Raw genomic sequence first — 21299 nt, 5'->3', positions numbered from 1 at the left:
AGTACATAATTTTTTTCTACTTTTTGCCTAGATTCTTCCAAACAGTAGCTATTTAAGTGCTTGCAGCTTATCTATAAAATGAAACTAAAGACTATTGCAGCATTAGTGCAATTTTTGGACATGTGCTGTTAATAGAAAGAAAAGCTTACCTTAAATTGTTGTGTTAAAACACTTTATGCTTAATTGCCCTCCGAACTGTCAGTGGACTCGGTACCTTTCTAGTCCATCTGAACCTCACCAAGTTTACAGAAGACACAAAAAACAAAGTTTTCAGTGACAGGACTATTTACACAAAATCAGGGATAGAATTAATTATGGTAAAGAGCAGAACTGATTAGACTCCTGACAGTTAAATTCATTAACAGAGCTTCCACTTCTATTAGAGCAGCGTTGCAAAGTAAATGAATGAGCCTTCCCATGCTACTTCTGATAATCAGTGGAATGCATGTTGCTGGAAACAACTGAATTCCTTAAGTCCTGCAGTGAATGCAACGCAGAAGTATATTAGAGCAGAACTGTGGACTGGGGCTACCTAAGACATTACTGTTATTTGTATGAAGATATCATGTTAAAATGTCTGTCCTACTAAATTTTTTTCTCTCCTATTAATTTCTGTTCATCTTTTCAAATAGTACATTTGGAAATTCTTACCTTTGTAATCTTTATGGGAAGGAATTTTTTTTTCCTAATACTTCAGTGACCTTCTGCATCAGATTGGAGGTACTGTTACAGTCAGTAATGTTTACATCAATAAATGTAAATTCAAATTAAATCTACTATTTAAATAGCATAATGGAAACACATGGTGCTTTGTAGTCATGTAATTAAAGAAGATCTGTGCCCCCAGGAGTTTATGATCTAAAGATCAAAACCAGTTCCACATGCAGCAGACCTCTCCTAAGTATCAGTGTACAATGTGGGGATTTCATCCTGCATCTATTCCAGCATGAATTTTATCTCACCCAGACTGATGCAGTATTGTTTGAGAGGTAATACGTAAGTATTGTATGTGACACTTTGTGCAGAGGCAGTAAACTCTTAGCACAGAAAAGCACGGTGATTTAATGTCAAGATTTATACTTATTTAACAGTAGCGCTGTGAGTTAAACTTTGTGGATGCTATTAGCTTTTTAGGAAATGAATTTAAATCTGTCTTCTATGTCTTCTCTAACAGTGAGTCTGACCAGCCATGCTTTTTTTTTTTTCCCTCCTCCATTGTGAAAGTAATTTTGTGCAAAACTGCATTTGAGTTAAATTATTCACTCATCCTGGGGCAATAGCCTTATTCACTTTCCAGCTGAGCCAACTGAAAATGTGGGAAACAGACCAGTCTCGAACTCCACCATTGCCTTAAATAATGTGATGGTTTGGAAATGATGGTGAAGACAACTGGGGTTTTTCATGGGTGAAATGGTAGCATCATAAACAGAAAGCTTTGTTTGCTATTTGTAATGTTGTTTTCTTGCTTCCTTCTGAAACTCTGTACTCAGAAACCAGAGGTGCTGCTTTCAGTTAAAAAGGAAAAAAAAAAATCAGGCCTTTTTATCCTTTGAAGAATCTTTGCTTGAATTACTGGCTGAGTTCCCTCCAAAGCCTTGGACTCCTTCAAAACTTGGAAAAGTTCAGACCTTAACTGGGTATGGTAGTTCATTTGGTGTAAAGTCTTTCTTTTCCCCTCATGATATGCTACAAAAGAGACTGGTTGTAAGTAGATAGGTTGTTATTTTCAAATGTGACGGCTCTGGAATTCTTCCAGTTATCATCCTAATTAGGACCTTGAATTAAAAAGGGAATTTTTCATTTCTTTAGCATGTGGGGGACTAAATGAAGACCTGTCTGTGAAACCTGTGACTCATAGCTGGCTGTAAATTATTAAACCCCTTTGTCTCTGATGACTTAAGTGATTTCAGTGATGACTTAACTGCAAAATAGTTGGGCAGCTCTAAGCAACTTTTGCTTTCATTCGCCATGCGTGAATATTTTTCCTTAAGTAAAGCAAAGGTTTTGGTTTGTTTTTGCAGTAGTACACTGGAACTGTGATACTGTAGCTGTTACAACAAAAAATCATTTGAGATTGCTGAGTACTTAATTTTTTTGAGCACAAGCCCTTCATCTGAGTCTATATCCAGATATGTAGGTCCCAGGCACAGCACTACACGCGCAGTCATGTCGAGCTTTCCTTTGTACAGTGCAGAATCTAATGTGTCAGCTGAAGATAAAAAGCAATCAGGAGGAACAAGTGGAAAATAAACCTTATTAATTTAGTTCTGTCATGTGAAGGTTTATGTGAAGCCAAATACCATATAACCCTAAGGATCATTTTACTCAGAAAGCTGCATTTTAGCTGAAATGGAAATGCAGTAGAAATCCAACATTTAACATGCTGTCCTAGCTTACCTTAAGAAAAAACATGCAGAAAAGCAGTTCAAAGGCCAAGGTTGCTCTTATCGCTAAGGATACCTTTATAATTTCAAGTGGTTTGGGTGTAAGGAAATAAGATATAAGAATAGGAAAAAAGTAAAAGATTTCCTAAGAAGATGTGGTATTGGTTGCCTTAAAGCATAACAAAACAAAAGAATAGAACAAAAACAAGAAAAAAGAATCTACAGAAGTCCTGTGGAATTAGATAATAATTCTGACATCAGGCAGCTAAATAACAGACTCTGATGTGGAAAACTGTCCCAGATTCCAACATTCCTTTCAGATGACATTAGAAAACAAGGTAGACTTAGCATGAGAAATAGATTCTTTATATGAAGAGATTGCTCTTGTTAGGCCCATATGTGAACCATATATCCAGATTCTCTCTACATCCGCTCACATGTCTTGCTGTCAGCATCTGAAGAGAGGTCCCCAAATGTTCAAATGTACCTTTCAGATCAGAGTTTAATTTTAGAAGACTATTTTGGCCTATTAATTTTTGTCATAAGGGTGCTGTGATGGTGTTGGAGACATCAGAATGCAAGTAAAATTTCAGAACTCAAAATGCTGTAGAGAGATGCTGAAGTAAGTGGATATGCACCTTACAGTGATAGATCATAATAGATGAATATAGTAAATCGTACTGTATGTATGTCATTATTGAATAAGTAATAATTCGCAGGAGAGTGTATTGTTCATGTGCACTTTTGATGTTACAAACTGCAACGTGGAGGCTGAACACTTCCACAGTCTGTGTGTAGGATGAGGGGAGGCAAATTTAAAGGCTCAAGGAAGGGTGTTTCCAGAGCTGAGAACTGCAGAAATTTGGAATTTCAGTACTGCAGATCTGAAAATTAAAAAATATTCTTAAATATTTTTGTAATTTCTCTATTTTCTCTTATCTAATCTTGCATTGAAATAGTTTGAATACCATGAAACTTGCAGCAGTGTTAGTGGAAATCTTTCAGATATGTTATTGAATACTTAATTTCTGTAAGATATGTTTTCTTATTGTGTCCTTAAAATTAAATACACAGTCACTATCCCATCTAGAAATGATACCAAAACAGGAATTGTAAAACAAAAAATGTGAGTTTGAAGTGGTGTCATTTTTTACTGTAGTGGCTCTATGCTTTCTGTTTTGTTAATGGATGCATTAAGGGAAAAAAACCTCATTCCCTTGCTAACATCCACACTTCCTCATGCAGGCCTTTTCAAATAAGAAGGACTTTGCATTCAGTTCTCCATTTTTCTTTGTCTCAAGGGAAGAGGAATATTGTGTTATTTCTTAAGTTAGTGCAGTGCCTAATAAAACCGAATAGATGATTTACAGTTATTACTTAATGACCTTTCAGGTTTAGCTAGAGTATATCTCAAGCATTAGAAGTATTTCAATGATCTTGAGTATTCCATGCAATAAGAAGTGTGTTTTCTTCAGAAACAAGCAAATAAGCAAACACCTTGTTTTGCATTTGTACCTATGTTAGTGTGATATTAGTAAATTAAAGAGAGCCAGTTCTTCTTGAATGGTCCAAACTGCAATCCAGTGAACCCACTGGCACTTTTGACCAGAGATCACTGAGGGGTGAGCATTTTATGAGGCAGTGTAGTTAGAGTCTCCAGGCAAGGGATAAGCTCTTGACAGATGCTGCACTTTCATAATTTCCCATTGTTTGTCAAGAGAAAGAATGCAACGCAGAAAAGCATTTACATTCTTTCTACAGTAGTCAGTTTGCAGTGGGTTTTGGCCAAGATGCGCGTGGTTTCTTTTCATTCACCTGTTCATAAACAAGAAGATATAGCAGGTATACAAAGTTCACTTTCCTTCTCCTGCCTATATCTAAACTGTATGCTTTGCCTCCTATTGCTGTGGTCATGAGCAATGCTCACTGTAATTCATAAATTCTGAAATATTTAATCCAAAGCATGTTTCATATAATCCAAAGGACCACTCTTGGCGAGTCCTGTTGTTTCTGAAATTCAGTTTCAGATGTTTGTATGGGCTTCTACTGAAGGGAGGATGTACTGAAACTCTCTGGTGAGGGACTGGAATGGGATGTGAAAATCTATGTGACAGTGCTCCAAGCACAGCATCTTCTGGAGCTTCTGTCACAGCTGATGTTCAGAGAGATGCTGAACTTGGTTAGAGATGCTGGGTTTTGACTATCAGTTCAGAGGAGATCCTGCTGGTTTGATTATTCCTTTGGTATCCGAAGCAAACAAGTAGGCAGAATAGGTATTTTGTCTGGTTTACTGAGAATCTTTCAGGAAAATACAGAGAAAAATTAGTCTGCAGCCTTCCAGCAGGGAAAATAAGGGATGTTAATGGATAAATTTTGTATGGTATAAAATCTTCTGACATTGCCCAGAGTCCTCAAAGAAGGGTGGTGCAGGTGGCTCTGCCTGACCCTTAAGATCTGAAATAAAAAATGATTAATGATCGGGAATGTATGCTAAACAAACTCGGTTGGAAAGATGTTCATCTGAGAGGCTTGAGGATTGGGCTTGGATTTTTCCAGATTTTGTGGGGTTTTGTGTGTGTTGTGTGTGTTTGGTTTTGGTTGTTGGTTGTGCTTTTCAACATTTAAGTAGTTCCCTAATTTCTAAATTCTGGAGAGTATGATAATGTTAAGTTGTAGTTATTTATGAACATTTCTTATTACAGTTATTTATTATGGGCAGTAAACCAACCCTTATCACATCTTAACTGAGCTAAATTACTGCATCGTTGAATATGTTGCCACAATTTACATTTTGAAATTCAAGTGCGTTTGGAACTTCTGTCATCTTTTTCTTAAGGGAAAAGGAAAATAATGGAATTATGGGAGCAGAAAGTGGCCATTTGGGGTTTTTTGTTGTTGCTGTTCATTTGTTTTAAAAGAAAGCTATTCAAGGCAAATTTGATGAAATGTAAAATCACCTTGAGACACAGGAAATAAGGAGAATACGAACCCTAAAATAAGTAGCTGAGAAGTTAAGCATTATGTCCTCAGAAATACTCTTTTGGACCTTTGTGTGAGGGTGGGCCCCCATCTTTCACTTATTTCTACCTTACGTGGTCAAACACAAGTGTTCTCGTGTTGTAAGGAAAACTGTCTCCGTTCAGGCACTGAAATGCTCTACACTCATTATAATGGGGAGTTGATATGGGGAGACTACTGGGAGCAAATCCATGCATAGTTTTTATTCTTTTAGAAAAACACTAGAATATACACATGTGCTTCATGTTCCTTACACTGTGTGCTTCATCTCTCTGTGTGGATAATCACATGAACAATACATGTGAGCAGCATTTGAGGTAGAACTGTTATCTTTTATCTCTTTGATGTCTTATTTTACTTATGCATGAAAAGTTGAATGAGGAAATAGTGTTTCTGAACAAAAGGTGCTGCAAATCCTCAGCAGACAGAATTGCAAAGTGCCGTCTGTCCTTACACATTTCCATCTCTGCCTGTCCTTCATTAACTGAGATCACTATTCAATCACAGTGGTTGATGAGAGTTTTATAGGCACATTTATTTATAATTTCTGTTTTCTAGGTGTTTTTGTTTTTTTTAATTCCAGCCCAAAGTGTATATTTTCTTTTCTGTTATAGTCAATTATGTCATAAATGGTCAAATGATAACTCATCACAAACAAAATTATTTTTGCAGCCTGTCTTACTAGCGTCTGGATTCTAAAGAGACAACCTGGATGCCTGCATGCCAGTGTAACCAGGATTTCAACAGTGTCAATAATCTTTGCTCATCACACCAAAAAAAATCAGTGTGTCAGTGTATTCCTGCAGAGTCATTAGCATACAGACTCACTCTGCTTGCTTAACAAAGCACGGTTCAGTATATTGCAGTTTCCTAGTCTGCTTGTCTGAGTCACCTCTGACAAAAGCAGAGAGAAAATTCAATCCTTTCTTCAGTGGCACGGTAATGCAGGAAATAAATCTTAGGGCATAAGGTCTGAAATGGCAGTCATTTAAATAATTCAAATGTAGCAGTCGTTCTGCCCATGTGCCTTTCATTCCTTTGTTTTGTTTCTCTGTGTTTGTCAGATCACCAATAGGCAAATGTTCCTCTGCAACGATCTATATTTTTTTAAATATCTAGAGCTAAATAATTCCTGTCCTCTTTAAATGCAGTTTATCTGGTTACATGTTAAATAATTATTTGCTCTCTCTTTTGTGGTGTGGAGGGGGGAGTTGGAGGGGAGAAGTAACATACAAGCAGATGTGCTGCTAGATCTACAGGCTTCTGCCAACCATATGGCATCTTAAAGAAAGATGGTTGGAGCGTCTGGATTAGCAAAGAGTCGGGATGGAAAGCCATGTGTCGTGTTGGTACAGGCAGTTGTTTTAGCTCTCTGTAAAAGGCTTCAGGAGATTGTGTAATGGAACAAATGGTACTGCAAGCCTAGTAACAGCCTTACCGCTGCTGGAGAGGCAATTGGCCCCCAGGCGGGTACTGCTTCATCCTTGCTTGTTGGTTTTTCGTGAAGGATTTTTATATCGTTATTCTGTGCTCTTCTTTTAACATGCAGGAAACTTGCAGATCTAATTCTCAACTTTATACCTGAAAGAGAACTATTGTGTTTAGGGTTTTTGTTCACGCTCTCGTATTTTATAATGAAAGCATGCAGTTTCCCTCTGCTCGAAATGAGAGGCTCGTGCCCTTCTGCAAATTTCCCACATCCTTCGTGAACACTTTGAGACACCGATTCATTTAATCTGTGCTGATGCCCAGATTTTGAGGGGGAACTGCTCTCTCTGGGATTTACTTAGTTAAAAACAAGATTGGGGCTATTGTGCCGATGGCTGTAATGTACCAGCTTGGCACTCAAATTCTGTTTGACAAGTTGCTCTTCATGCAAACAAGGGGCCTGCTCCTATTAAAGGCAAAATTCCTTTTGTTTTTATTAACACAGGATTGGGCTCTCAGTGGGCTTTTCTGTGCTTTATGGGAGTCGCAGTAGTTCACATTGCAGCTCATGGGAGTTATTCTGGATCAGAAGGAAGGCTTTTGTATCTAGATCTGTAAGAGAAATAGGTTTTATCCGTTTCTCTTTTGTCACACAATAGAATGTTAGACTACTCTACGGATGTGAATGAAATCTTGCCTCTTGCTACACCTGTCAGTGCAGTTTTATCTCCCCAATCCTGTTTGTTTCAAAGGAAATGTAAAAATCTGATGCTGCAATAAAAGAGTTCAATTAAATTAGGATTATTTTATTTGAAGAGATTTTAAGTACATTATCATCCCATATCGTGATTTTTGTGTAAAGAGACAACACGAGGGACACCTAGATATTCATTCATAGGTAAATACATGCTGAGCAGGCAACGTTATAGTTACAGAGACATTAGAAACAATCCATTAACTGCAGAAGCATCTTCCCTACTGAGGATACTTGCTGAAAAATATATTATCTTAATCTGAGACAAATGCTTTTCTAATATAGCCCAAATTAACAATAATTTGGAAGTAAAACTATAATTACTGCTCTTTATTCTTTTTTTTTTTCTTCCTGTCCAGAAGGGTCCTTATCTGGAGCTTAGGAAACAGCAGCCTTCAGCTTAATCTGCAGTTTAGTTACAGCAGCGCACGCTTTTTCCTGAGCCGCCTTCGTGCCCCCCTGCTTGAGCCCGCATATGTTGCTCAGCGCTGATGAAAAGCAGCCTCCCCGGGGAGCGAGGCTTGGGTTGGCTCTGTCAGCCTGTTCGTCACCTCACCATGGCTGGGCCAGGTGTGAGGTGGGCAGTTGTCCGCTCAGAGCCGTGCCAGGACCACCAGCACCTCTCTGGAGGGCTCTAGGCAGCCGTCTGGTGGCTGCTGAGGAGGAATGGGGCTGGGCCGGTGAGAGCCCATGGGGGCCTGTGCTGCTCCTGTGTCCTCTGCTGAACTTGCACTCTTCTAGAAATCCCGGCTGGGTTTTGTGCTGATAGCATGCGAGTTCACTAACATAGCAATGTGCATTACCAAAAGGGTACATTCATTTTGAAGTCTGCATTCATCCGTGTAGATCACCCAATAATGAATTGTGAATAACAATATAGTTATGCTATAGCAGCAGTATCAGAAGTTACCGAGACTAGAAGACAAGTAATTGATTAGTAGTAGGTGGATTTCTTGCTTCTCATTTTGTGAATGTGTTTGTTATCTGTATTGCTACTAAAAAGAACAAAAACCATGGTTGTCTTTTTAAATATACAGGCACAGCTTTGTTTTCTTTATTTACTACTGGTGATTTCAGGCACTTAATTTTAATTATTCAATCACTTATGTGAATTATCAGCTCCCAGAAGAATATCGGGACTTCTGAGCTTTCTGTTTAAACTGTTGTTTCATAAAGGTTTATTATCATTTATCATTAAAATAATAGCATATAGGGAATATAGAATCATAGAATGGTTTGGGTTGGAAGGGACCTCTAAGATCATTCAGTTCCAGCCCCCCTGCTGTAGGCAAGGACACATCCCTCAGGTTGCTCAAAGCCCCATCCTGCCTGGCCTTGAATGCTTCCGGGGAGGAGACATCCACAACCTCACAAGGCAGTGAGAAAATAGGAGAAAAGCAAACTTACCTAACAGAACTAAGCATGGTCTGCTGAAGCAATTTAAATGGAAAAGTATTCTTCCTGTATTTACATTGAAGATGCATCAAGAAAATGATTAATACACATTGTAACTTGTAGCGAAGAAAAGACTAATAGCTTTATTGGACTTTTTGACAGTAACTAAAAATCCGTGGAAAACAAAAGGGTATGCGCATGCATATTCTGGACAGAATGAATTTTTCTGCAGGAAAATACCAGTAGTCTTACTGCAGTGGGATGCCTGTGCAGGGTCCGGGGCCTACAGACTGACTTGCCAAGCCCAGACATAGGAGAGCGAGGCTGGAGCCACGTCTGTACTCAGATTGCCTGGTACTTCCAACAGCCTTGTGCCACTGTTGAAGAGGCTGGCTATTCTGATCCGTGAGCTAAGGTACTGTCACCAAAAGGGTGTAATGGACCCTTCCTACTGTCTGCGATCTGAGTGTGTTGATACTCATCTCCAAACTGTTGGGTTGCAGTTGTTGGGTTGTTGTGGAGGTGTTAATGGTTATACTGAAGATAACTATAATGAGTTTTGCCTCTAAAGCAGGAATAAAACTTTTTTGTAGCAATGATTGAGTTCAGGCTTCAGCCTTGGTGCAGTCAATTCAGACCAAAATTGAACTAATATATACAAATAACAAACTAGTCATTCTTACAGAGAATCATTTTTAAGATGTGTTTCTCTGAAACGCTTCCCTGTTTTCCTTCAGTGCTTCTAAACAATTGCCATAATCATGTATTTCACATGCAAATTCACTGTGTTTTTAATATAGTTTAAGGCAAAAGATCATGTGGACTCTGCATTCACAGGAGCTGAGCCCATGGAGGTCACCTGACAGTACTGCTCAGATCATTCTGCTTTTTTTTTTTTTGCTTCCCCCCCCCCAGGTTTCTGACTTCTGGTTTCTCACGATGAAACTCCTTTCTTCTCTGCTGTTTCCAACACAAAACATGTTTCTGTAACCCATGCTATCTCCCCTGCTTTTGGTGTTCAGTGTGACATTCCTCACTTAGTGTTTTCTTGATGCTGTGACTCTCCCTTCAGTCTCTACAGAAGCTTTATGGCATACCAGCGGAGCCAGGGAGATAGGCACTGGTCCAAAGGGCTGTGCTGCATGACAGCAGCAGCTCAGGCAGGGTAGAATCATGCTTGTCTGTCCAGCCAGTGCTAGTGGGAAAGAGAAGATGAAAAGTTCCTTGGGTAAACCCATGCACGGCTCTTCTCTGCATCCTGGACTCCTTTGCTCACCTGATCTATTGACATCACCTGCTTCCCAGTATCTTCTCCATGTTTTCGCTCGATGTGTTCCCTGGTACTCCTTTTTCTTTCCAAAATGGAATAGATTTTGAGAATAGATGTGTGGTAGAGCTGTATGAGAGGGGGGGGAGTAAGTTGAGCTTGGGAGAAGTTCACAAATGGAAGCAGTATGGTCTGTGTGGTGAGAGCAGAGGTCTTGTATGGAAGACATGTATCTGCATACACTGCACAGACAGATGATCTGTTACATTGAAGTCATCCTCATCCTCTTGTATGTCACAAGCATAAAACTACACTCTGTATATCAATAATTTCACTAATTTTTGAAAACCATGATATCCTTATGTGAGCCCTGAAAGTAAGCAAATGTGTTCAGTCCTCCAGAGCTTGTAGGCAAAATCACACATTTGAAATGAAGCTGGAAGAGGGGCATATTTTGCACATCAGAGGCGCAAGTAAAGGTGATGGGATTTAATCAAAGGAGATAATGAATGATGCCTGCAAAGATATCTAACACTGATATTTTTATAGCAGTCTAACTATTCAGGATAACAGCCTTGGTTTTTATGTTGAAGAGCATTTTGAAGGACTGTGATATGTAAGTATTAAATTGGGAAGGCTCCCTTGCAGATAACAGTATCAGGACTACACCTGGCACTACTGAGCTCCCATTTGAAAGGCCATTGGTGAGAAACATTTTACTTTTCCAACACAGGTAGTAATGGCGATGAACACAGAAGCTTTATGCTCTTGGTTATACGGTGCCTGCAGTCCTTGCTGACAGCAACTAGTTTGGGCTCAGTGAGGACAGCAGGACTGAACTCAAAGCTGTGCTGCTAGCCTGTAATTGCAACTGTCAGAAACAACTGAAGCAGTTGTAGCTCAGCTGCGCTACCCTTGCTAGCAGTAGTATTTTTTTAATTAAGACAATGTCTGAAAAAGTAAATTAACAGAAGCTGATGCTTTTATCAGCTTTTTTGCTTCAAATGCCTCATGTCAGCTTGGGCCACATGTACATTGTGCACATGCCACGGGATAGAAAAAGTAAAGACTTTTTTCAATTCTCTGTCGCCTGCCCAAACACCACATGTACTGTCTGTTACATGTCGCTTCTGATGAGGTTCATGCTGGGTATTTCTTTTTAAAGGCAAAGCGTTTCTGAAGGAAAGAGTTCAGATTTGGCAGATTGCATTAAAAAATCCTCCATCTCCCCAACTCAGATATCGAGATTGTTTTGTGTGGACACCAGCTAGCAACCTGTGAAGGTTCTAGTTTGTCTGAAATAAGAGTAAACAGTAAGCTGTGGGACAAATGGAGCATGCATTCTAAAAAGTAAAACCAAAAAAAGTGTTAAAATTAGTAAGACAAGAATAGGAAAAAAAAATTCAGTAATGTATATATGTACCTCGTAGAATGATCCTTCTGAACATTAGCGGTCGCTTTCGAAGGCTTGCTAAGACTGAGGTCTTGCATCGTTATCAAGACACTGTTTCCTGATTGGGAAGCTGTGTAAAATCTGTTCTGTCCGGTACATAACAAAATTAGAAAGGAGAATGTTTTACAAACAGCCAGACTGTGAGATTTGTTGTGTATATATATACATATAACATTATCTGCTTCCAGCTCTGCTCCCCATTTTTCTCCTAAGATGTTTTATGGCTTATAATTAGGATTATAAACATCCTAAGATGTTTATGTATATTCTAATTTAATAGCCTGAATAATTTGGAGAATTGTTACTAAACATTTTCTCAGCAGTAAGCAAAAACTATTAATAAGAACTGTTCTTTTCTAGAGCAAAACTGATCCAGAGTTCATATCATTATCACGGGTGATAGAATTCGGAATTCTTCTAAAGGAAGAAAGACTTCTTTAGCCTAGGGACTCAGATGCAAACAGATAATAATAAACGTTTCACCCGTATCTTTTACGGCACCCTGTCCATTCTCTTGAATGGTTTCCTTCCTGTCAAAACCCAGGTGGGCTAAAAGTGACTGTCATATCAGCTCAGCCCAGCTGCTACACCCCCTACTGAAGAGCAAGCTGTTAATATTCCCCTCAGCACTTCAGACATGAGCTACTGGAAGCCCAAGAATAGACCCAGACTCAGGTTTCCTACATGATCTATTTGTTTAACCTGTTGGACCAGCTGTGAAAGTGAAGACATATTCCATTAGTCAGTGATGACATCTCAAACAAAGCGGAAGCTACTGTTTCTATGTAAACTTTTAGGGTTTACTTTTAAACCCTATTTGCAGTTGTTATTATGGCATGAACTTGGTTATCTTCTTGGAGAAGATGTAGTAATGTATCCTATTCTTCAAAAGTGTGTGGAGTAATTAAATAGAGTGTCTTTAATAATGGGGAAATTTAGAGATTACCCAATACATGTTAGGAAGAAAAGATTAACTAACTAAGAACCACCTGAGTCAAGAGACCCATGGTGAAATGTGGACATTTTAAGTGTTTGATTCCAGACTCTGCAAGGGATATTAATCTCAAGTTACTTACTGTCAATGTACGCTGGGTCAGTTTGTTCAGCTTTTAGTGTAGGCAAGTACTTACCTTACTAAACTAGAATTGGTATTGATTGCATTCCTTATAGAGCTAAACAAACGATAGCCTTGGCCTTTTAGAAGACAGCAGAATTTTGGTCAGGACTTCAGTCTGGTGGTAAATGCCACAGAAACATCTGTTAGTGTGCCCTAAACCATCTCCCTGTATAGAAGTCACAGCTTCGGGTGTGACAGAACAGAGAAATTCACTGTTATCAAGGATTTTAAGAGTTGTTTTCTCTTTAGATTTCTTTCATTAACATGACAAAGCTAGATCATAGTGTTGTGCCTTTGAAGCAAGAAGGGAGAATGGGGTTGTTAAAGGATAGATAGTATAATGTTCAATTTTGGGGAGCGTAGAGTTGTTGAAAGTAAATTTACTGTCTTTATGAAAGGGGCAGCTTCACTCTTGCTATGAAAAGGGGGGAGAGAAGAGTAGCAGAGCTGAGCTGGAAAGCAGAGGGGACCCGTGCTGCTGTCCCCACGAGAAAGATGGGAGTGACAGCAGTTTGGGTGGCTGAGAAAGGCTGGTCCTCTCTTACCATAAGCACGAGCTGTACACCTGAACTCTTCAAGTGGCAGCAAGTCTAGTTTTCTGTAACTCTCACAGACAAAGCAAGTCAGATCATTGATGCATATGGAGCAGTTTTTTTACTGTAGCTGGTGCCTGCTTTATCTTAGTTGAGAGCAAACTGTGATCACCAGCATTTGTGTTTAAGGTTGTGTGGTGCTTCTTGTTTTAAGACATTAGGTTCTTTGTAATTTCACTGAGCTTGACAAAAACTTATGGTTTACAGTCTGAATAGTTACAGTCTGAACTTACGATGTGAAACAGTTCAACAGTGGTAGTGGGGAATTGCCTGGGGAAGAGGCGAGCACAGGGGAGCTGCAGTGGAGGTGGGAGCCAGGGCGGGAAGAGGCTGCACACAGAGCTTTCACTCTGGTGTTTCCTAACCCACTGACTATCTGAATATACAAGCCCCACATCCTTAAATGTGTTGTAGTACAGCTATCTGTGAACTACCCCATCTTAACTACTTCCTACGACTTCAGTACAATAGCAAATTTGCAAGATGTCCTAAGTAAATGCTAGTAGGGCTGGAAGCTTGTTGAAGGAAAGCACTGGGTTTTGTTGTGTATCCTAACTGGCTTGTTCCCTCTTGTTGTAACCTATTTGTTTTTGAGCCTGGCATACGCTACCTGAGGCTCACGAAAGGCCAGCCACCACGTCTGCCATCACCTTCCTTCCGGGGCAAAGCCTCCTTCAGCAGCATCTGTGCAGCATCCTGGGGTCTGTGCCTTTGCTCCCATCTTTCCCCTGATCACCAGGATCACCACCTTATTGCCATGTCCATCCCCAGGCACGTGGGCACTGAGATGCTCCCACTTGGTGCTCCAGCCTCCTTGGTAGGGGAGGTGCTGCAGGCAGGCATGCTGCACCATGCTGCCTGTCCCCTTTTCAGGCTTTTTGTGGCCTCGGGCCCTTCCCTCCCACAGGCGAGTGGTGAGGCCATGGCTGCCTGAGCAGGGAGCTCTGGGCCTGCCACAGGGAAGCCCCTGGCCTGATGGGCTGCCCCGTTTCCACAGCAACCGGCAGATGGGGGGCTTTGGCGGGGGTGGTAACGGCCCTTTCAGTTGTGACAGCTCCACGCGCGCTGGCCAGCAGTAGTTATCAGATTACTTGTATTAAAACCTAATTAAGATGTGTGCCAGTAAATGCAGCGTGGTTATTGGATTTGGTGATTTAGCGGCTGCAGGTTGCTGCAATCCAGTCGTGCCATTTCAGCAGATTCCGCTCGGCAGAGTAGAGGGAAAGCATTTTACGTTAGTTCCCCAACTGCGCTGAAAGAGTAAATAAGCTTTTAATGCCTCTGTGTTGTCAAAGACTGATCCCTTCTGCTGGATGGACAGGTGCTGCCCACCAATCCCGGCATGTTAATTTCTTCCTTGTCAGCTGTACAACCCTGAGGAGGGCTGACGGGCCCTACCAGCCCCTGTGGTACCAGCTCTCCCACTTGGCTCATAGTTGTCTGTGACTTCCCCGGATCAGGGGCTTGTCGCGTCCTCACTGGCGCCTGGCAGATGCCCCTGGGTCAGCACTGGGGGTGTAGAAAAGGAAGCTGTTACTTCTGTCTGTAGGGCACATGGCACTAGCCCAGCTTTTTGCTGCACTTAATTCCACTGGGCGGAATTCACCTTGGTGCCACAGATCTGCTCTGCACTCTGTGTTCATGGAGTCTCTGGCTGTCTGCTCCTACCTGTAATGTTAGAAAATGCACCTGTCCTTTCTATTTCACCCCAGGACTGCCTACTCAGATCCATGTTCAGTTTCTCTGCAATGAGAGATGAGCCCTTCTGCAGGCTGTAGCATGAGCTGCACGAAGTTGGTAAGGTAGCCCAGAGCCCTTCTGACACAGTGCTGCACTTGAGCTCAGGTGTTCAGGATCAGAACAAAATGCTCACCATGAAGTGCTTGCTGCAGCTTGTGATGCCTCTGTTTTGATCTCCGGTGGAAACGTGTGCTGCTCAAAACTGCCCGTCTCCTGCCTCTGTGTCGAAATGGGAATACTGGTTTAGACTGGCTCAGTTTGAGTGGAAAAATACTTTAAGGACATTATTGCGACTACATGGAAGCTACTCACTGGTGTAAAGTTATCCTGTAAGTAGTCCAAACATAACGCGTTTCTGAACCTTGCACCTTGAAACAACATGGCAGAGAGTGGGATCGGGTCCCACCCTTCAGTGCTCCCAGGCCACAGAGCAGCAGCAGCCACTGACATCCCAACTGGGGAGCTCTTCGTGCTCCGGTGGGAAAATGAACTCAGTGGGAAGTGTGTGGGCCGTTGTGCAGTGGTCACTCATGCTCAGGGCACGGTGCACGTTTGCTCAGTCGATGGTGTTGCCAAAGTGAATGTGGTGACTGCACAACCTCACTCACTTGTGTTAGCAAAATGTGCAGAAGGTTCTGTCACCCAGTTGTAAAAATGATGGCAGGCATCGATGTGCAGTTGTAACATATGGGAAGTACAGTGAATGTGGGTGGAGCTGTTCATTTCTCATCTTGAATCATTTACGAGATCAGCAGGCAGGCCAGATACAATGCATATGGGAATGTGTGGCTGTGCTGCACATGTCACACATAATAGCAGACACTGAGAGGGCCCAGAGCCTGTCCTCGGGAGCCGACTGCACTGGAGCAGGCTGGTCGTCCCAGCGTGCAGAGCAAGGGCCAGCTTGGCAGCAGTTTTGGGAGAGCAGAATGGTAGACAGAATTTGGGAATTAATAGACTGAGATGTGAACTGATGAGATCTACTTTCTCATTATCATGACCCAGAGCTGTAGGAAGGAACATTATTAACCCTGTATCTGGAGCTGGCTACAGGTGATACAAGTAAAGGTTTGGTCTGCCAGCCAAGCCCAGTTCAGTGCCTGTGTCATTTTCTACCTTTGTTTAAGGGGCTAGTCTGATGTAACATGGTAAAGTTATGAAACATGCTAGAATTAGAGAGTTCTATATTTAGAAAAGTTCATCCAAATTACCCTTTGCAGGATCTGATAAGATACAGAGCTTTACAATGGAGAACACTTAAGGCTCATATCCAGAGATGTTTTGTGGTTTGCATGGGCTGCCTGTGAGTATCTAGTAGAAAGTGTCGTTTTGATGTAGAATTTCCATGAACTGGAGAATACTTCCGTCTGTGTGCCAGAACTGGAAGAAGTTCCTTGCACTGAAGTGGTGTCTCTTCAGCTGGAGCCTTCTCCTCACAAGGAAAGAGGGAAGGTCCTTTCCTCGTGGGATCCTTCAGTGTGGTTCCTTTGCATGCAGGGTGCATGGGTGATGCTCCTGGTGTTGCTGCAGAAATGTTGATGAGAGGTTTGTGCACTTAACTATGTCTTTAGCTGCAGCGGTAGTAACGTGTAAGATGGTCTCTCAAAGACCCTTAAAACAGACTGAAATGCTAGCACAATGGGAAAGGTACTAACATAATGTAGAACTCAGCAGAAACTTAAATTTTAATGGCTTGAATCCAGACTGTAGTTGGTGGTTGTTGAATGGGACTTTGGTACTATCTGAGGTGACCTTGCACAAAGAGGATTTCTTAGCCTTGAGGCTCTACCTAAGTAGGGTGGCACTGGAGGTTGTTTTGGCTGCCTGAAGGCAGCACATTCCAGTTACACTTTCCTACAAGTACTGCTATAAAGCAGTAGGTGCTCTATAAATACAGGGCTGGAAGATGCCTTTATTACAAATAAAGAGGTGTGATAAGGTCACAAAACCTCAAGTTAAAGGAAATCAATGGCAAAATAGTAAGCAGAACTCAGCTCTCCGGTCTGAAACTGGTACATTGCCTCCAGCAAACAATGCTGTTGTCCTTGCACTCAGTGGGAGCAATCTGATGCTCTGGAGGAGCAAGAATCTTTGAAAACAGAACCAAAAAAAAGTGCAAGGGCATTTTGTGTGAGGGAATTTCGTTTTGATTTGGGTTTGTGTGTTTGGTTGGTTGGGTTTTTTTTGGAGTTCAGTGCCCCTGTAATCACCCTTAGTAAAGAAATCAAGCATGAGCAGCTCATGTATCCCTGTGCTACAGTTCAGAAAGCATAGGGAGCGTGAAACCGAATGCACAGTGTGTGCGTATTTAATGGAATATTCTGTGCTACTACTGTGGTCTTTTTGCTTACTTCATCGGATGTTTACAAACCTGCTGTCGCTGTTTGCAGCCTGCTGCAGTTACCTTTGTTCTGATCCCCAGGAGATGGTCCTGCAGCTCCCTACGTCCCTCTCTGCAATATATGTTAGCAGGGTAACAGGGCAGGATGAAATATATCCATTCAGAGTGTTCACTGCAGGATTCTTGCAGTTCAACTTCAGAGAAGGTGGCTGACAGATACAGACCACTAAATGCTGTTTTTGATATAAATTTTGAGATTTCACTATCAAGATATTTGGAGTTGTTTACTAATGCAGTTATTTGAACAATCCTGATTAAGAATGTGAATATTCAGAGCGATTATCTTAGCTGACTTATGACAGCTGTACAAGTCAAAGCTACCACATGGAGCTGGAAGTAGAAAAATTCCGAAAATCACATGCCTTATTGTGAGCATATAACTAATTCCATTAAAAACAGGCTGTACAAGAGATGCAGGATGCACCTTGTTCAGTGGAAGCTGTATTTCAATACGCTGAGCAAGAAATCCTTTAAAAAAGCAAGTGGAAAGTTTGGATCTAGAACTAACCATAACCAAAAGCAAGTTGTTTCCTGCTTCCCAAGTGCATTTTTCTCTAGATTACAGCTATTTTCAAAGATTCAAAGATATCTGCAAAGCCTTCTAGTTAAAGGTGATTCCACTTAAAGAATGGATGAAAGCATTTAATGTAAAAACATTAAACAGCTCATTTCCATTTACTTCCCTTGCTACAGATCCAGGCAAACTTAAAAATGTTTGTGGTGGCATTCAGAGTGCTAAGCAGTCACCAGAGATGTTTAATCCCCAACTCCAGACAGGGAAAGGTGCAGCTGCCTTCTGTATAGCAGCGTCACAAAGTGGGACCTTTGGGGGCAGGAATCCCTGCCTCACTGCTGGAGAGCACCTGATCTATGCCGCAGAAGAGCAAGGCATAACTTAAGGCTTGGCTTGCATAGCTGCAGATGTTGGGAGGCAGCCCTGGGGCCTTTACTGATGTTGCGACACTAACTTGCTGTCCTGTCATGAGAAGGGCAGACATGTAGAAACATTTGCTGAAAGCATCAAGTCAAAATGCAGTGAATGCCCTAAATGCCCACCCTGGGAGCAATACTTCAGTCCCAGTGCAATGCCAGGCAGAGCTCCGTCACCTGGGAGCTTCACCTGCAGCGCAAACGTCCGAGCCCTGCAGCGCACTCCCACTGCAGGCGCAGTGCAATCTCTTTGTCCGTTTCTCCAGGTTGCACCAGCTGGACAAGCACTGCCAGACAACTGCCCAGCAGCTCGTGGAGCTCCTCAACAAACAGAATCAGCTCTTCAAAGAGAAGCAGCTGCTGACAGAAGAAGTGCAGTTTCTGCGAACACAGGTACTTGTGCCAAAAGGAAAGGATGTCTGAGGGGAATGTTCTGCAGCGTTAGCAGAGAAATCCAGCAGCAGTCTCTTTTTAACTGCTGGCTTTTGTTGGTGTTTTAAATAAGGCATTACCTTATGAGAAGAATAAATTATTCCATTAAATTGGAGAGTTAGCTGGACCTGAATCCCACTTCAGCCCAAACTAAAGGAAGAAGTGTTTTGAAGAGACAGGAGAACAGCAGCAGTTATTCTTGGTTACAGTTCCTAGCTTTCTTATCAGAAGATTTTTGTGTTCCCTTTTCAGAGATGAGGCAGATCCGCTCTTCCACAGCATCACCATTTGAGCAGTAGCTGATGCTGGTAATTTATTGGATCTTTTTGCTGCCGTTTGTCAGCCTTAGGTCCATTGATCTCTTGGTGATTTTTTTTCCCCTTATTTTTAAATGCCATCCATCCTCCCTGCTGCTTCGTGACCGCTCACCCAAATGTGATGGAGAACGGTGTGAAGAAATGTGATGTGAAACGGCTCTACCTGAGCACTGAGCACTGCAGTGCACCTCAGCAGGACCACGTGCTGCTTCCAGCGGTCTCCAGGAAGCTGCAGGTTCCTGCGGGCTGCTGTTGCTCAGCTTCTTGGCCACTGTTCTTTAGTCGGTGCTTTGGAAATAAGGGAGAGGCCTGCATGGTTGTTTTCTTTCTTTCATCCATTTCTTTTAGAAAAAGGAGGAAGAAAGAAAAACAAGAGCATATTTGATAGTTAAGACTATTAATCAAACCCTTGTTTTGAGACTAAGTCAGTCAGCTAATTCAGCTGTACTGTGATGTCTCCTAACTGATGAACGCAGCAGATTTGTGAGTTTGCACAGCATTCCTGGCATTCTGCTCAATAGGTGACAAAAGAAATGCAGCAGAGAGAATTTTGTTTGTAGGACACAGCAGCAGTAAACAGCAAATGAATGTCTCAGAAGTTAGATTTAATAAGTGCTTCTCACAGGCAAATAGAATCCATACTTAGTTAAGCTTTTAATCATGTCAGTGTGTTTGGTTTGACAGGGTTTCCTGTTGTGGTAGACAAGCCTGGTAACCAAGATAGTGTTGGGTTATCAGCATGTAGTAACTACTGGCAAGCATGAGAGCAACAGCAGCGTTCCCTCTGTAAGGCAGCTAAGGAAGGTTTGCTGTTCAGAGATGAAAATAACTACTTGAAGGGAAGCACTCTTGGTAATAGGAAGAGACTTTATATGCAGTCCACAGGGATTCTGTTATTGATAGTCTCTTTTATCTGGAAGTAAGTGTGCTTTTATAGAGTTGGGCAGAAGTACAAAAATCATACAAAAGAGAAAAACAATCATTGAGATATATTGCTATCAAGTCTTGACTTCCTTTTGCATCTTCGTTATAAGTTGATTGTGCTCCAGAGGATGCTTTTACTTGGGAACACTTACTTAGAAGAGAAGAAAAAACTTTTAAAACTTATTACAAAATGAGTACTACAAACCTGTTTGCAGCTATTTAAAGCAGCACTGTTCTCTGGGAACTGGGATTCAGCCCAAGAGAGCTGCCTGGAATATCAGACAATTGTTTGAAGTAAAGGACAATTCGCCATAAGTGGGAAATTATACTCAGAGAAAGATGTATTTAGTTATTATAGAAAGATATATTTTGTAACTTCAGGTGTGTAATCGGTATTGATTAAAGGTGAAAGTGACATCGTATACCCTGGTTTACTGCCTTAGTCAACAGTTACCCTTTACAGGTATGTTGGGTTCTGGGGAAAGGGGGAGAAACCAATTATACTGAATCCTCACAAAATGATGTCAGATGCACTAAGTGAAATTTGCTGTTGTATCTTGGAACATAAGCAGTTGTGTATTTCAGGAAAAGAAATGGGATGCAGATCTCAAACAGGACACAGATGGAATCAAGTAAAAACCTGGATGGATGAAGAGAAATGAGAACAAGTAGGTATTTTTTCTGTACACTATATATAGAGAAAAAGGAGAGAGAGGAAAGAAGGACTAAAACTATTTGCAGATGTGGGCTGAATCTGGCAAACGCTTCAAGACAAAAGGGAGAAAAAAGTGTTTGAAATATTTTGGGGCTAGAAATTGTTGGTGCGTTGGTTGTGGGGTGGGGTTTTTTTCCACACTTAAAAATCAGGGCAAGCACTCCACAACAGAAGCAGATTTACCTGACTGAACTAAAACAAACAAACAAAAACCTTGAAGTTTAAACTGGAGAGAGAGAACATACAAATCTTGGCATGGTGGGAACTTGCAGGAGTAACCGAGGCAAATGCCACAGGACTCAAAAATGCCTCTGTCATCCTCAGCAATGAATTACATCCTTTGAAACAATGACAGGAAGTCTCATGTCACTGAAAGAAGCTCGGAATAATCACCTGCCTGCAAATTTGGGGCTGGGTTCAGCATCTGTACT

The 21299-nt window shown here is 41.4% G+C and overlaps 1 protein-coding gene across 12 annotated transcripts in view; it reads left to right on the top strand.

Annotated features, from left to right (window-relative positions):
* Positions 1-21299, top strand: part of SDCCAG8 (serologically defined colon cancer antigen 8) — a 108557-nt gene that overhangs the window by 84350 nt on the left and 2908 nt on the right. For 7 of the 12 annotated variants that reach the window (XR_005858115.2, XM_046939377.1, XM_040697407.2 and 4 more), the window contains 2 exons: positions 18747-18873; positions 20726-20821. Coding sequence is in view for 11 of the 12 variants with exons in the window: in XM_046939377.1 (XP_046795333.1) it covers positions 18747-18873; positions 20726-20815 (217 nt within the window). In the remaining variant the exon portion in view is untranslated. The remainder of the gene's footprint in view (positions 1-18746; positions 18874-20725; positions 20822-21299) is intronic. The other 5 variants (XM_046939376.1, XM_040697408.2, XM_004935443.5 and 2 more) reach the window with 1 other exon arrangement.

The sequence above is a fragment of the Gallus gallus genome, chromosome 3, assembly GCF_016699485.2.
Source record: "Gallus gallus isolate bGalGal1 chromosome 3, bGalGal1.mat.broiler.GRCg7b, whole genome shotgun sequence".
NCBI lineage: Eukaryota > Metazoa > Chordata > Aves > Galliformes > Phasianidae > Gallus > Gallus gallus.
This window is presented reverse-complemented; position numbering and strand designations above follow the sequence as displayed.